Source organism: Vipera berus (genome assembly GCF_964194415.1).
Source record: "Vipera berus genome assembly, chromosome: 7".
Lineage (NCBI taxonomy): Eukaryota > Metazoa > Chordata > Lepidosauria > Squamata > Viperidae > Vipera > Vipera berus.
In genome coordinates, this window is record NC_138209.1 from 32,071,138 (window position 1) to 32,088,789 (window position 17,652).

The 17,652-nt window shown below is 37.6% G+C and overlaps 1 protein-coding gene across 1 annotated transcript in view; it reads right to left on the reverse strand.

Moving 5' to 3' along the window:
- Positions 1–1,019, reverse strand: part of NAA15 (N-alpha-acetyltransferase 15, NatA auxiliary subunit) — a 43,842-nt gene extending 42,823 nt beyond the window's left edge. The window contains exon 1 of the mRNA XM_081332239.1: positions 629–1,019. Coding sequence (XP_081188365.1) covers positions 629–682 — 54 coding nt within the window. The 5' untranslated portion in view covers positions 683–1,019. The remainder of the gene's footprint in view (positions 1–628) is intronic.
- Positions 1,020–17,652: the final 16,633 nt, after the last annotated feature.

The window sequence follows — 17,652 nt, forward strand, 5'->3', positions numbered from 1 at the left end:
AAAACTGATGAATTTTGTAGATCACTTTAATTCACTAATATCACATTAGGCAAACTTATTTTAGATCAGCAGAGTGTGTAACAATACTACAAGATAACACATACAGAACAGTTGATTTATGTGTGAAATAACCTTTGGTAACTGAAAGGCTGTTTTCAAAGCAATCAGACCAAAGAAAAGGTAAGAACGGTGGTCTGACTTTTAATTCTCTCCTTTAAATTAAAAAAAACACACCACAAAACCCAGATTTTTTACAACCTGCCTCTCACTGAACAAACTTTTTTTTTGGCTCTGTTCTCCCTATTGTTTCGCCCACCAAAGGCTTGTCTATCTATTACTTGCTTCTAAAAGCAGAAAATAGCCATTCTCAGCAACCAAATCCCTTCTAAGCTGGCCCTGGGGCGTGATGAAGTAAAGCATGCCCAACACATTCTACGGGCAGTTCTGGAACAAGAAACGCTGACACGGCCGAGAGATTTGTCAGCAGAGCTCAAACCAAAACGAAAGCGGGAGAGATTGTTTTTGACCCGGGAGTTGTTAAGCATCCCCTGGGGCCCCAGTTTCATGGAAAACTCCGCCGGGCGGGTGGGTAGGTAGGCAGGCTTAGACGAGGGCTTCTTTTACTCACCAGGATGCGCTTGAAGAGCGCGTTTTCCTTCGGCGGGAGGCTCACTGACGGCATTGTCTCTGCTACTGTTGTCGCCGCCGCCACCGCCTCCGCCCTTCTTGCTACGACCGGGCCGGTAAACCCGCTCCCTTCTACCGCTGTCTGATCACCACCCCTACCGCCGCCTCTCAGGAGGAACTCCACGCCAGGGCGTCGCTACCACCAGCACTGCCGTCGTTTGCTACGGCAACTCCCCCTTCTACTTTGTGCGGCTTCCCTTGCCGCCGGGATGCCTGTGCCCGGTTACCCCTGCTCCGCAGCAAGCCCCAGGCGGCGGCCGGTTCACGTGGTAACTGAGCAGGCCACAGAGAGGAGGCGCCGCCAAAATGGCCGCCAGTGTGGGGCTTCCCCAGCCGGGTCATCAGGCGTTGCGCGCATGCGTCATGACCCCTCTTCTTCCTGTCTTTTCTCCATAGACTTGAATGGCAGCAGCAGGGCAAGTCGGGAAATTAGATAGATCTTTAAGGTCTCGCAGCGTCTTGGGGCAGTGTTGCGCCTGCGCGTTTATTGAGCTCCGAGGCTGAGAAAGTGTCTAGACGTACGCGTGATGCTGTTGAATCCCTTCGAGATTTCAGAACTATACACGTGAATAAGGCTTGACTCATTCTTGCAAAAGGAAACCGAAGGACAAAAACTCATAGGAGCTATGGAGTTTGCATGGTCAGAGCAAACAGCCGTTGGTCGCAATGGCCCAGATGATGCCTGTATGAAGCCCAAAAAGCATTGGGAAAATAAGACTCCTGTCATTTCATATCTTTCTACACTTAAAGCTACACATCTCCACTATCGCAATAGCTATGAATCTAGATGTTAGTTATTTAAAAAGACAATAGTTGTCACTTTGGAATCTGTAGCACAAAATTCCAATTAAAAATTGGCTAGGAAAACAAGTTTGACATTAAGATTTCCTGCTTCTTTTCATCTCCAGTATGAAAGCATGCAATCAACTTCATACATACAAAGTCTTTTTACCACTTCTTACAAGTTTGTATTATTAATCTAAAAAAACTGGAAAAACCGGGGGTAAGACAGCATTCCTGAAACCTCTGAGGTTTGAAATTGGAGTCCAGCGTTATTAGTTATGAAACAGTATATGGGTTCTAAAATGATCAGCATTTTTCAAACTGAGGAACCACTTGATGCTGACAAGGATTGTAATCTTGTAACTCGTGAGAGTTCCGATTTCATTACAAATCATGTAAGTCCAACTTTATATCTGTTCTGTACTCAGTAATACGTTCAGGAATTTATGATTTGAAAACTTCATATTTATTCAGAAATCATATATGATTTTTTAAAATTAGTGCAACCTTTTAATTATGAAAACAACGTGATTAGAATAACATTATTTTCTGATTACTACAAATCACTTGTAAATCAGTAATTGTGATTACTACAATCCACTTTAACAGATTTATTTATTTATTTTATTGGATTTATATACCGCCCTTTCCCGAAGGACTCAGGGCGGTTTACAGGGTATTTAAAACAAAGATCGATACAAAAGTTAAAAACAATGAATTTAGAGCAGATGAACTTAGGACAATATATGAATTTAGGAGAACAGATGAATTTAGGAGACTGCTATCACAGCAGTGATTTCAAGGAAAGTTTGAACAACACCAGTTGTGTACATTTTAGTTCCCGAAATAAAAATCACAGCATAACATAACATCAAACAAACATCCAAAGCCGGCATTAATTAAAAACGAATGTCATCGCCGTGGGGATGAGCTTCTATTAGGCTGACTTGAGTTGTTCTGCCGAGTTGTCGATAGATGACGCCCCAAATCCTTTCCTTAGATCTTTTTAGCAGCCGCCCCTCTTACTCTTGGATTGGTGCGTTTGTCTCCTCGCTTCTCTTGAGAAGAAAAGTAACATGGCGGCGACCTTGCGGGCTGCGAAGCGGTTTTGGCAGATTCCAAGCAAGGTGACTCCAAGTGAGTTTTGTGGTCTCGGGTGGGACTTGTTTTCGGAACCTTGGCTCTTCAGAAGAAAACATTTAATTTGCATGAGTGTTCTGTTGCCCTACCCATCTTGACTGAATGTGTGAATGTTTCGCCTTACTAGACTGAATGTATAACCTTCAGCTGCAGTTGCCTTTCTCTCTTCGTTGACCATTTTGCTGAGGCCTCTGTGCATACAACAATTTTGCGGTGCCCCGTGTGGTCACATTAGGGCAGCGGGTTGAGTGTGTTTGTACATCAGTGGCATCTCTGTATCTGAGTGATGAGCATATGAACATATCCCTTTACTGCACGGGTTGTTACATTCCTCTTTTTTCTTACATCGAAAGCCTGATGGGTTACTTTGTGTAAGATACTTGTTTTTAGTGTTCTCCTAGGATTAGTTTGGAAGGGAAAACGGTCTTATCGTTGGAACCTCTTTAAGCGTTTTTCGGCCTGGGATTACACGCGAGCGTAGGAAAAAATCATTTTAAGTAGTAAAAAAATGGGGTACAGATTTGTGTAAAAACAAATTATTTTAAATTTCAAACGCAATTACTTCTTCCTGTTTGTTATAATATATGCTGTTTAAATGTCCTTTACAATAAACTGTATGATACTTGGGGTGGGTGGGATTTTGGGATGTATTGTAAAATCTTGTTTTTGTAAAACTCTTTAATAAAAAAAATAAATAAATAAACTGTATGATACTTTTCTTCTGGTATAACTAACCATACAATATATGAAAAGAATTGATCTTTACAAAATTCTAATTTCATCTAATAAGTGTATACTTATTCACAACTATGAACACTTCAGCTAAAATTGATTCCTATTTCTATCTTGTCTGTCTTATGAAAACATAACCTGAGACACAAATAATGTAATTTGAGGCTCAAATAATAAAACAAGTCATAATGTGACTTAATTGTTTTTGGTTAAATTGAGAAATGTATACCTAATTTATGAAGAATTATTTTTAAAAGCATTTTACATTCATTTCAGAACTAATGTACTTTGAAACTTCTTTATTTTAGCATTGTCACGGTCAGTATTCCAAATAGGAAGGGAAGATTCAAAAAATCCTAACTGGATAAAAGTTGGCCTAAGTCTTTCTTCAACGGTCCTATTATGGGTTATGGTAAGAATATGTGTGAAATTAATATTTGTAAAGTAACCTTTGATTATTTTTAAATCTTTTCCTGAGTTTTAATCAATTGACCATTTATATGGATCATTTTCCATAGTTACCCTTATATATGAGCCTGAATGTACTTCAAGGAGCTATATGAGATGTATTTCCTAGTTGATAGAATGCCATCAACAGGAAATGGTATATCGGCTCTAGATTAGATGTGCTAGGTTGCATAGAATTGTGGAAGAAGCTTACTTAAAACTGGATTTAATTGTGCTTACGGCAAACTAGCCACAGCCCAAACTGACTGCGATTTTAGGGAATATTGCATTCAACTTAGATAAGACTGAAGCTCTATGCTTTCTCTCTGTTAAAAGCATTATGGATATAGGTTGGAAACGTGTTATCTAGTTCTCCTTCAAAATATAGAAATAACATAATATAGAATTATCTTGCTACAGCTTTCCAAATAGGAAGGTACTGTTAGAATTGTTTCCAAAGATTATTTTAGACACAATTTTGGTGAATTAGCTGGGGACACTTGGCTTATGCATAATAATTTTGTTCTAGCTTACTGCAAACTTGTTATGGGTTAACATAGTGTATAAACGTAGCCCCAGGCTGAAAATTGGCAACATTAAATAATTTGAACTAATGTAGACTTTGAAAGGACATTAAAATCATCATTTGAATTCTATCGTTTTCTCAATATCACTTAAGAAAATGCTAATATTATAAATAAAATAAATGTATGTTAAATGTATAAGTTGTATTCAGGCCACTATAATGAAATAATAGAAGCTTATAAGGACATACTAACCTTTTGTGTTCCATGTATTTATCTATGATTATCGTTTAGCTTATCAAGCATCATAATTATGAAATGGCAGAATACGAAAGGAGAAAACAAGATTCTTAATGCCAATCTGATTGTTATGGTAAGTATGTAATTAAACCTCTGTATCCTTACTCTTTATGGTTTGATTTTTTCTATCTTATAAGTTTTAAAAATACTTCTGAACTCTTGTGTTGCTTTATGTAGCTTTTTCTATCATCATATTATAGACCTTGAGAAATTCAGTGTTCTGTATTCCATATTGAAGTGATAGACTCAGTGCCGGAACTCACACATGTCATACAACCCACCTTGCCTACCCTACAAGGTTCCATCCAAAAAAGGTGCCAGAACTCCGTTCTGAGCATTCTATGAGAAAAAAAGCCCTGGATAGACTTTACTCCATTCTTCTTTAGTCCACTTGGTTTTCAAATTCTGGGTCTTGCAAATTGAAAATTCAATTGCTTCACTCTGTCACTGGTCAAGGAGAAACATGATGGGGTGAAGATGGCAATGTATGCATGTTTATTAAACTGGTATGGAAGCTTAGTACATTATTGAAATGCAACCAAGGTGTTTTCACTTCCGTTTTAGCAGTACCATGATTAGCACAGTGTTTGAATTAAGCAATGGTTAATCTTAAATACTGATAATTGAAAAACTCCAACTTCAAACCATAAAGCTGGCTTGTTGCAACCAACAGTGATTGAGCCTGGGCATAGTTTTAGATTTGATATGATAAATTTTGATTAACTAAAACCTATGGCAGATGTTTTTGAAGAACTCAGAACTCCAGTGGACAGAATCTGGCTCATTTTCATAAAGAGAAAGCACCATTATATCTGAACTCAGTCTTTATGTATATTTTTTGATTAGCACTCAGAATTCTTGTTTCCCATTATAAATGGCAGAACAGAAAGGGAAGAGTGGAAAGCAGATTTCTCAGCATTAGTAATTGTTAAGTAATGATAGTAAGGTTTATTCTTGGCTTTGGTTTAGATCATCATCTACTGATTTTCTTGAGTAACACTTTCTAATATCATAAGAGAGAACAGCCATAACAGCAGCTAGATTTAAATTTGGGAGTTTGCAAATGCCAACTTTCATAACAGTGTTTTCACAAGTTTTTGTACAGTTATTTGTACTAAAAATTGCTTTGCATTAATTCAACATAGTTTCAAAAATGCTGATACCCAACATTGTAAATAGTAGCAGACTTAGAAAGCACTGCCCCATTTAATATTAAATCCTGTATTAAACCCAATATACCAATTCTGGGAATAATTCACCCATTATTTTTCTGTTAACTTCCTGAATTTAGACGAGTAATTTCAGCCTTCACTGTAACCAGTCTGGTTTAGTGGTTAAGGCACAAGGTTTGAAGCCTGGAAAGTGTTGGTTCTAGTCCTACCTTACGTACAAAGCCAGTTGAGTAACCTTGGGCAGTTACTCTCTCTCTCTCAGGCTGGAAATAGGCAATGACAAACAAATCTTGACAAGAGAATTGCAGGGATTAGTCCAGACATTTTCTAAGAGTAAAAAACTGACTCAAGTTTGCAAATGTACACACATACAATATACACTGAAACATTTCTAATTCCACATTACTCAGTTAACATTATGGTCTATCTGATTAGCAGTAGTAATTGTAACATATATACTGTTTTGTCACCATAACAACATAGAAAATTTACAAAGATTTGTCAAGAACTAGGTAATCATTTTATAATTTAATTCAAAATCTTTGAGACTATTATTTCTTTATAAGTAGACTGTAGATGGATATGACTTTAATCCTACTGTATTGTGGGATATACCATTATTAATGTTTTTTTTATTTTTTTTCTAGATTGAAGATATAGCTGACGCATATTCTGCAGTGAAATTATCAAAGCTGGATTTATTCCTAATTAATATTAATCTTCCTGAAATAAAACACTGATTAGTATGGAAGGAAACAATTTTTTTTTCATTTGACCTCTTGCAAGAGTTATGATAAAACATTCCAATTATACAAGAGCTTTATCACAGAAAATTTTTGTAAGTCAGCTAGGCAACTTTGGGTCCGTTGCTTTTTCTCACCTTAATCTATTTCACTGGGTTATGGGGAAAATAAGTTATGAGTTATGTATAAAAAGACAGGACAAAATACATCAATAACCACAAAGTTATTGACAAAATTGCCACCAGTCAATTGCAAAATGCAGCTTTACTTGGAACAACTAACACCCTGCGATACTGTTAACACCATAAACAACAACATCTGCCAATCTCAGATCCTTGGAAGGACTTGATAGATGAATAAATGTGAAACCCAGTCTAAACATCTGGCTAACTGTAACCCACCATAATAGCATGTGCCTATCCCAGGTCCTTGGGAAGGACTCTAGGTGGATAAAAATGCCAAATCCAGTCTGAAAATCAGGCTGACTGTGTGATGAACCATAGTAATAAGGTGTCATAAAATATATTGGAATGTTTATAGAAAACAAGCAGTGGAAGACCAGAATGGATGGTTGGAAATGAAAAATATGTACTTTGAAGAAAACAAATCTTGGTTATCAAACAGCAAAAATGGTAATAAAATGTCATTGTTGCTTTATATGGATGACCTGATGCTTCATAAAAAATTAGAAATTGAAATACAGCAATTGACAAATATGGTAAGACTTTGGGCTAGAGTAATGTGCCACAATAAAAATAAATTTGAATAAAATTACTGGAATGGAATTGAAATTTTGCATGGATAAACCATTAGGAGCTATTAAGATGAAGCCTACAAGTATCATCATTTTATCATTGAATAACATCAAACATGGGCAGGTTAAAAATGTGATTGGTAAATCATATCCAAAGAATCAGAAAAGTGCTAAAATCATAAATGGTGGGAACATTATGAAAGCCATCAATACCTGTGGCATACCTGTGATATGATATACTGCTAGAATGATTAATTGGACACAAGCTGAATTGGGAAAGTTTGGACCAACACCCCCCCCCCCAAAGCTTACATTTCCATAGTGATATTGATAGATTATATCTGCCCTGGAGAAATAGAAGTAGACATTAACTTCAAACAAACTCAAAGAAAAGCATGCACTGGCTGATTACATAAAAGACAGCCAAGAACAAGCATTAATGTAAATTAAAAATTGAAACTTACTGAATAAGCTGGAAAGAAAAGAAAATCAAAGTAATGTAATAAAACCAAGAACAAAATGCCATCAAGAAAAAACATTACAGGGTAAATTTTTGCAAATGATCAAAGGGAAAGTGGATAAAGATAAAACAGCAATGGCTTATAACATTTTTTTTAAAGGCTTAATTTTGGCTGCTCAAGAACAAGCTATTCGAACTAATGAAATCAGCTATTGCCAGGTTTATCCACTTAAGCTAAAACAAATCCTGGAATCCCTGATCAAGAGGCAATAATCTGGTGATAGAAAATCAGTCACACTAGAATGAAGGAGGGACAGAACCACTTTAAGTTGGGATTGTTATGGAAATAGATTTGAAAAACTTAGCCCTACATAGTAATTCTACATCACTACATAGTAATTCCAATAGAAAAGATTTGTAGTTCAGGGTTGAACTGGGGTTCTTGATGCTCCCTGAGTTTGGTTGTTTTCTTGCAAATGTTTTATTACCAGTCTAGGTAACATCATCGATGCTAAGGGGGAATAGGGTTTGGTCTGTTTATATATAAGTGGCTTGCTCTATTGGTGTTGAAAAAAAATAAGTTGGAGGAAGAGGTTATACCAGTGATGGCGAACCTTTTCGAGACCAAGTACCCAAACTGCAGCCTAAAACCCACTTATGTATCGTCAGGTGCCGGGTGGGCGTGGCCCATTGGGTGGGTGTGGCCCATTGGGTGGGCGTGGCTGCGGTAGTAACAGCAGACTGGGTGGGACTAAAAAGTTCAATTCCAACTGCGAGATTTTTTTTCCCCCGCGAGAAGTTAAAATTGATTGATTTAAACTTTTTTTTTTTTGCATTCGGCAGAGGCCTAAAGCGAAAAGGTTTTATAAAAACCCAGCTGGGACGGCGCATGTGCCCACAGAGAGGGCTCTGCGTGCCACCTGTGGCACGTGTGCCATAGGTTCGCCACCACGGGGTTATACAGTTCACTAGCCTCCCTGACTTATCCAAGCCATAACATGCAGAGAAAAACAATGGTGTGGAAGTGATCCACACTCTACTAACCACCTCAAAGCTCCTGCTATTGAAGCTGCTTATTGGCAAAGATGTCTAGAGAGAGGTGGGAATCACCTAGGAATTGTTTTTCAGGCTATTACCTCATAGAAGCCCCACATAAGTGGCAAGATAGCAAATATATCCAACACACCTTTCTCCTTTTGCTCATAACAACCCTGTGAGATGAGTTGGGCTGAGAATGATTGGTCCAAGGTCACCCAATTGACTTTCATGGCTAAGGCAGGACTAGAACTCATGATCTTCCACTTTCTAGCCTTGTGCTAGATTATTCTTCAAAAATTTAATTGTAATTTTATAGGATTTGTTTAATATCTGTACTTTGTAATTTTACATTAATTTTATCTTCACTTTTTTATTCTTATCAATATCAATCTTTATTTTCATTTCTATTTTAGCAAAATTATGTTATTAGTAACTTGCTGGTCTTTAAAAGCAATTTGATCGATTGAATAGTAATAATAATGCTCTTTGAGCATGGAATGCCCTCACTTCAAGCTCAGAGTGAATAGTAATAGTGTAAGTAAGACATGGTAGTTGTCTTATAAGTCATAATTGTCATAGTAATAGCATAGAGATAGCAATAGAACACAATATAGGAAGCATTCACATATTACTTCTATATGTGTGTTTTTACAAAATCAAACATATCCTCAATCATTAGAGGGAGATACAAAGAAATCATCTGTCCAGGGTTCAGTGATTTTGTATCTCTCTTGAATCAATCTAATTGGGCATGATTTAAAAAAGAACCTATCGCTACCTCTCATTACTGTGCTGAAGGCCTTCTTATTCCAAGCTCCTGTACTTCAGAGGTATTGCTATTGTGTGAGATCTAAAGGTGTAGAGATGTATGGAGAAGGGTTCTTTAGTAATCAAAGCAGAGTTATAAAAGATTGGAACATAAATGAAAAAATTACCAGACCAGCATATCATTTCCTTCCAATCACAATACAGAGAGATTCCAGAAATTTTGTTGAATTTTTTGGTTGTTTATGAAAATACATTATATAGTTCAGGGCTTGAAACTGCAGTCTTGGAACTGAAACAATGCCTGGTGAGTTCAGGGGGACTTTTCGGTAACTGTATATAGGAGTGCAGCATCCATTCAGCTTGTTGGTTTGCTGTGTTGTCTTCTTTATTCCTATACTAGAAAATCGGTTTGAAATTTTTCTGTCTTTTTACTTTTGCATTTTCAGAACTAAAGAAAGAAAAGTAAATGTCTTTCAAACCCAGTCAAATAGTGAGATTTCTTAAGTCAGACTATTTCAATGCTAAGAAATTACTGTTTTTAAACCCTATAAAAGGCAAACTTAACACCTTAAAGGCACTTGTTTGTTATTGTACTTTGTAATCACCCATCTAATAAGCAGTACTGAACTTTAATTTTGCTTGCCAATCTGCCTTTTATCTGAACAAAATCATTTTTGCTGAACATTTATTATGTTTTGAGAGATACAGTACTTAGATTCAGTGGTATGCAATTATATAAATATGATGATATACAGTAAACACTGAAGTTATTTTTTTACTTTTGCCTATATATTGGGGAGGGATTTAAAACCAGTAAAATACCTATTTCTCAATGCAAACTTGTATCTGTTGGAAACCTAATTCATCTGCCTTGCTATATGAAATACCGGTAAGTAATAAGGATTAAGAACGGAGTAATATTTCTTTCCTTAAGAAGCTTTAAGCTTCTTGTCTGAAACCATCTGAAACTTGCTTATAAAGTTGCTGTTCAAATTTCAATCTGTTCTTCCAGTCTGGTAATGATGCTAGCCAGGTTTGTGTGCATACTGGTTACCACAGACCTTCACAAGTGGATTGCCCTGCTTTGAGATTACATGCCCTCACAAAAGAAACCACCGTTTTGTCATTCTTTGCATCATTTGGGCTAGAAGAAAAAAATGGAAGATTTTTTATCAGTTTCACCTGTTTTCCTTTGTAAGGGGCCATCATCAGAATCCATTGGTGGACTTGTTTAAAAGCATCCATTGTTATAGCAGCCACTAGGAGGAGGGGGGGTCCTTTCTGAAGGTGGTCATAAGATAAGATAAGATAAGATCTTTATTGTCATTTTTTACTGTGGGCACAATGGCGCACATCAAAAATGAAATTTAGTTGCCCACTCTCAAAGTGAGGCACATACATGACACCCCTGGAAACATACTACATACAACTAAGGAGAAACTTCCTGACAGTTAGAACAATTAACCAGTGGAACAACCTGCCTCCAGAGGTGGTGAATGCTCCAACACTGGAGGTTTTTAAAGAAGAGACTGGACAGCCATTTGCCTGAAATGGTATAAGGTTTCCTGCCTGAGCAGGGGGTTGGACTAGATGACCTCCAAGGTCCCTTCCAACTTTATTATTATTATTATTATTATTATTATTATTATTATTATTATTATTATTATTATTATTATTATTATTATTATTATTATTATTATTATTATTATTAGTAGTAGTAGTAGTAGTAGTATAGACCACACTCCTACATATACATAACAATAAAATATTAAATACTGTCCAACTTGAATATATAATGGAAGGAGGAAGCCTGAGAGTTCAAAAGGTTAATGCTGTATGGTATGAAACTATGGTTGAATCTGGATGTTCTGCTATGGATACCACGAAACCTCCTCTCAGAAGGTAACAAGGAAAACAGGTCGTGAAGAGGATGAGTAGTGTCCCAGATAATCTTACGGACCCTGTTCAAACAACACTTATATGCTATGTCCTGGATGGAAGGGAGGGAACTGCCAATGATCTTTTCAGTCATCCTCACCATTCTCTGCACTGCCTTCCTGTCTGAAGCAGTGATGCTTCCAAACCAGACTGTGATGCTGTATGACAGGATGCTCTCAATCATCTCCCTGTAGAAAGTGGTCAGAGCAGGGGAAGGAAGATGAGCTTTTCTCATGCGATGCAGAAAGTGCAGGCGCTGCTGTGCCCGCTTCACCAGTTTCTCACTGTTGAGCGACAAAGCCTGCCTACTTGTTAGCTGCACACCCAGGAATTTGATGCTGGTAACCATCTCCACAGGTGAATCATTAATGCACAGCTGTGCCTGCCTTTTCTGAAATCGACAATGATTTCTTTGGTTTTACCAGTATTTAAAACTAAGCTGTTATCTTTACACCAGTTCACCAACCCCTCAACCTCCTTGCGATAAGCTTCCACATTGTCATCATGAATAAGGCCCACTAGTGTTGTATCATCTGGAAGAGGACAGCAACTTGTGGCTGGAAGATAGGGAGTTTCTTACCACAATGCACAGTAGTTGGCTGGAGTGGAGACATTTATCTACAACAAAATGAAGCATTGTTTGTAGCAGCCGAAGTTGGAAAACATTTAGCTTGACAAAAAAAAAAGTGGGGGGGGGGAGATAGGCTGGAGGCAGAGAAGCAGGAGTGGAAGTGCCCAGTGGGCTTGTTCGTTTATTGTAGTGATTTATAGGTAGCAACCAGCACCTTGAATAATTAACCCTGAAAGCAAACTGATAACCAATATAGCTTGCAAAGCAGAGGTGTTTAATGAAATGCTTGTCACTATCTCCTGGAAAGCATTTTATGCTGGAATATAATTCTAATTAACAAGGTTGACTCAGCCTTCCATCCTTCCGAGGTAGGTAAAATGAGGACCCAGATTGTTGGGGGCAATAAGCTGACTTTGTAATAATGCCGCTTGGGGGGGGACAAAAGCCCTAATAAGCAGGCATATACCGTACATAGAATGAAGGCTACTGCTAAGCTTGTAAGCCGCCCTGAGTCTTCGGAGAAGGGCAGGATATAAATGGGATTAAAATAAATAAATAAATAAATAAATAAATAAATAACAGCTCTAGAATTCTCAGGCGAATCTCCTTCCAAGTATTAATCAAGGTGGGTTCTTCATAGCTTTTAAAACCAGCCAAGGTAGCCTCATATTGCCATTTGCTGGGGCCTTTTGGCACTGTTAGTGAACGACTATGAATTTTAGAGAAGAAGTTTTCAAACTGCTTTCAGAACTTTTTAAAAACTAACATGAAAAAGTTTTAAAATGCCCGTTTTAGATAGTTACACTTCTGCTTGGCAAAACCTAGCTGGGTACTGAAAATGGGCAGAACCTAAAAGTCTAGATAAGTACAGAAATCTGTAAATTATACTAAAATACAGACTTGTTTCTTTAGAATTAACAATACATTTTAAACAGGAATATATTATATTACACTATATTAATCATTTGTGGGAGGATTAAAGCCATTTCAGGATTTACTGTGTAGGTCCTTATATCCAGGTTTCTAGTAGTGCTAGAGTACTTTAGTCCCTCTCAGTCTGGGACAGGAAAAAAGAGAATATATGTGGTTCCTTATTTTGGCGTCATCTAGCAATTTATTGATAGTTAACCACAGTTATTTATTCTTTCCTATCCCTATGCTGAAATGATATTTTCTGGCATTTTTTATTTTTGCTGATCCAAATGGTAAAATGCCTAAATTCTGCATTCTAATTATTTGCAATTTAATCAGTGTTTCCCTATTTTTATTTCAGGATTGATCCCTTTGCTTTTGTAAACATATGTGGGCAATCTCTTATCAATCAGCCTAAACAAGAATGAGCTCGTGGTCAGGGATGATTGGATTTATAGTTTAGGAATATTTGGAAAATCACAATTTTCTCATTAGCGGCTTAAAAATCTTAACCAGTTTATGATTTATGAATCTGAAAAATTGAATATTGCCTGTACATCACTTTTCTGTCTTGAACAACCTAAGTGAAATCACTTTCAATTGTACTTAATTCAGTTTGCTTAAAAATGCAGACAATTCAACAGTCATATTTAGATATGTTTTATTATGCTTTAGTAAAAAAACATATACATATACAGAAACCTTTAGTGAGCAGAAAATACTTGGAAACTGTATTTCATTTACAGTATCAAATTGGACTGTCAGTCAACACACAAAGATATGAAAGAAATTACACTTGTTCATCCTGGTCGAAGACCTCCAGGCAAATTCCAGTTGTGTTATGCTGGCTATATGCTATTATTTTAGCTTTACTGTTTTTATAAAGAAATACTTTTAGTAGTAATTGAATAGAACATTCTGCATTAGAAAGAATGTCTTGATGGTTTGTGTGGCTTATAAAATAAGTGAAACATGAAGTTCATAAACATATTGTATTCATCATCCACAGTGACTGCTTTTGAAACAAAGCTATTATACTTTAGGCAATGTAATTTTTTCTTCACATATGCATTGTTCTGGGAGATTTGTTTGTGGGCTTATGCGACAAAAACTTTACGGTTCTTACACTAAATTAGCAATTAAAACCTTTGACAAGTTAAATATCTTGTTCTATAATATATTTAAAAATGGGACATAAAATATTTCCATTTCATAATTTTCTACTTTTTAAAGGTTAATGCCTATTACAACTCTTTATCCAAGTTTATTTTTTTGGTGGGTTGAATGAAACTGACTTTATTTTCATTGGAAGTACAAAACATATATTGGAATAAATACAGTGTATTTGAAGTTTCATTTCTATCTATTTCCTAGGGTTTTTTTTTATTTAAAAAGTTTTACAATACATTTTAACTTTAATCCCCCCCTCCCCCACCCCCACCCAACCCTCCCTATCCCTTCCCCCCATTCCCTCCTCCCCCCCCCCGACTTCCCAGAGCTAAATACAGGGTATAAAATCAAAAAACAAACATAAGCACCCCTATGTTATCAGCAATAACCTATTAGTTCTATCTCCCTCTAGCTCATGTAAAATGAATACAAACAATATTAATATTACAAATAAAGTAAAAAAGAAAAAGAGAAAAACAAAAAAGAGCTTTACTCAGAATAGATTTTCTTAATCCCAGTCCTTATTCATATTAATTTCAAAGAAAAAAAATAAACAAATTCTCAGTTACGCGCCAAAAGCGCCTATCTATTAACCTTAATAATCTCCAACCAAACTAAACCATAATCAAAAATAATTCTTGCATGTATCACACCAAATGTGTTCAACACACACTTTTAGTCCATAACCCTAATATACTTTTCTAACAAGCAAATAACATCCATCTTAAATTGTGTTAAATATTAAAAAAAAACTTTCTTTCTCCTCTATGATAAATTTAATCCATTAAGATACTAATTTAAAAATTTAATCAGCAATCTTAACGCCCCAAAACTTTTGGAGCACGTCTGTCATGACCCCCAAAACTTCTTTGGACCGCGCCCCTCCCACATCTTCACTGTAAATACACTTTGGAGATTCCATAACTATCTGCTGGTCTTGCTCTTGCTCTCGTCTCACTCTTCTTAAGGCGGCACGCGTCTTCCTCTGGCCTCCTGCAACATCCAATGAAACTGTATCTTGATCCCCTCCAACACCATTGTCCTCTATCTGTCTGTCTGCAACATCTTGAAGCTTTCCCTCGCCGTATCCCTTAACAGCTTCCAAAAATGATAGGGGGGTTGCTTTTAACACATTGCTATAAAAATCACGTGCCTGGGCCACAGTAACCAGACGATGTCTTTTACCTTCATGCGTCACCACCAGTCCAACTGGAATCTCCCATCTAAACTTAATATCACATTTCTTAAGTTCCTGTACTAAAAATGCAAAATCTTTCCTTCTCCTTAAAATCTTCGGAGGAATCTCTTTTAAAACCAAGACTTCTTGCTCAGCCACTACCAGTTTAGTATCATAGGCAGCTTGAATAACTTCATCTCTAATTACTCTCTTTGTAAAATAGACCACCACATCTCTGGGTAACTTCCTTTGTCTTGCAATCCATGAATTTACACGAAAAATTTTGTCCATATTTCCCTCAATTTCAGATGCTGGCTGGCCCAATACCCCTTCCAGAGCCTCAGAAATCAGCTGCTTTAAATCTTCTTTACAGTTCTCCTTTAAACCCCTGATTCTAATAGCATACTGCATCTGATGATACTGAGCAAGGCTCAATTCTCCGTCCATTTTATCCCTTATATTTTCATTTTCTGATACCTTTGCTTCTAATATAGAGTTCTTTTGACTGAGATCCTTCACTTTTTCATCCAGCTGTTGCACACATTCAGCTACAGATTCAATCATAGACAACATGTCCACCCTCATTGCTCTAAACTTCTCTTCCATCTTCTTCTCCAGTTTCTCCTCCAACTTTTTCAGCTTTTCATCCATCATGTCAGACATCAATTGTGAATGCTTTCCAAGAGCATCTTGTAAATCCTTAAGCGTCAATGCCGGAGAAGGTGCAGGAGGAAGCAAAGCTTGCAATGAGGTCTGTTGCACCAGGGAAGACCCCGCACTCCGAAGAGCTTTAGAAGTTTTAGCTGCCATCTTCCCCCACTTTCACTTATTGCGCACTTTCACTTTAAAGCTATAAAATCCATTGAGCTAGAGAGTAAAGATAAGAGTCCACATCACCTTGACCTCCTGTACCGCTCTGCCTGCATCTTAACAATCAAAAGTATTTCCTTTTGGCAGGGGTGGTTGCTAACGCCTGGCTCTGCTCCATAAATCCCGGAGCAGGGGCGCTGCGCAGCTCGGAGCAACCCAGGCTTCGGGGGGGCTCAATCCTTCAGCCGCCCAAACTCTCAGCTCAGGCGGCCCCGGAGAGCTCAACCCCTACCTGGGGCCTCACCCCCTCCTCTTGTCTCAAGGAGGGGGCTTCAAATCCATCTAAACAGCTGATCGGCGCTGTTTACGATGGAAAAACACAGCTGCGGAGCGGGCAGCCCGAAAACGGCTGTCTTCGGCGTCGCGTCGCCACCGGAAGTCGGTGACTGCTTTTCTTGAACAATTTCCATCCCGACCGCATCCGGATCGGCATAGATCGGGATAGTGTTGTGATTCAGGGTCAGCCTGTGGGTTCGGCAGTTGGGTCGGACAACTCAGACAATTATCAGACAATTCCAGGGTTATAAACTAGATTGGGATGTTAATGTATACAACTATAGAAAGTCAGTTTGGTATAGTTGCTAATAAGCTGATGGTCTAGAAATTAAAAGACTCTGAATCTTACATGGAGGTTCTTAGTCATCCAGGCATGGTTGTCCCAAAGGTGATTTTTTTCAGGAGGCAACTGGACTTTCTTGTGTTTCTTTTGAGTTTCAGATAGCACAGACTCATCCTCAACAGCCTGTGCCTGTTTTCAACAGTGAAGGGACACAGGCCAGAAAACATCCTGCAACCAAGAAGGCTCCACACACATTTGCACTACTCAGGTGACCCTGAGGACACAGATAAACCTCCAAATGATTTCAAGGACTCTCTAAAAGAATGCAAATGCCCAGCTGTCTGCAAGCAACATAAATCCTTTCACTACCCACCATCTAGTCAGAGCTGAAGAAGCTTCTTGGATGAGAAGTAAAACGTCTTCAAAAGAAACACAAGAAAGTTCAGTTGCCTCCTGAAAAAAGCAACTTTGGGACTCTGAATTTTAGATGTGCCAATCACTCTCTCTTAGTCCAACCCACTTTACAAGCTAGTTCTTGTGGACAAAATAGGAGGCAGGAGTATGACTATGTTCACTGTCTTGACTTACAAACACAATTAAGTCCCAAATTTATGTTGCTAAGCAAGACATTTAAGTCAATTTTGCCCCATTTTATGACCTCTCTTGCCACTGTTATCAAATGACTAAATACAACTGTTAAGTTAGTAACACAGTTATTAAGTGAATTTGACTTCTCCATTGAGTTTGCTTGTCAGAAGGTCGCAAAAGGGGATCACATGAATTTGGGACACTCAGCTGTCATAAATATGGATCCATTGCCAAGCATTCAAATTTTTATCACATGACTATGAGGATGTTGCAATGGTTGTAAGTGTGAAAAGTCACTTTTTTCAGTGTTGTCGTAAAT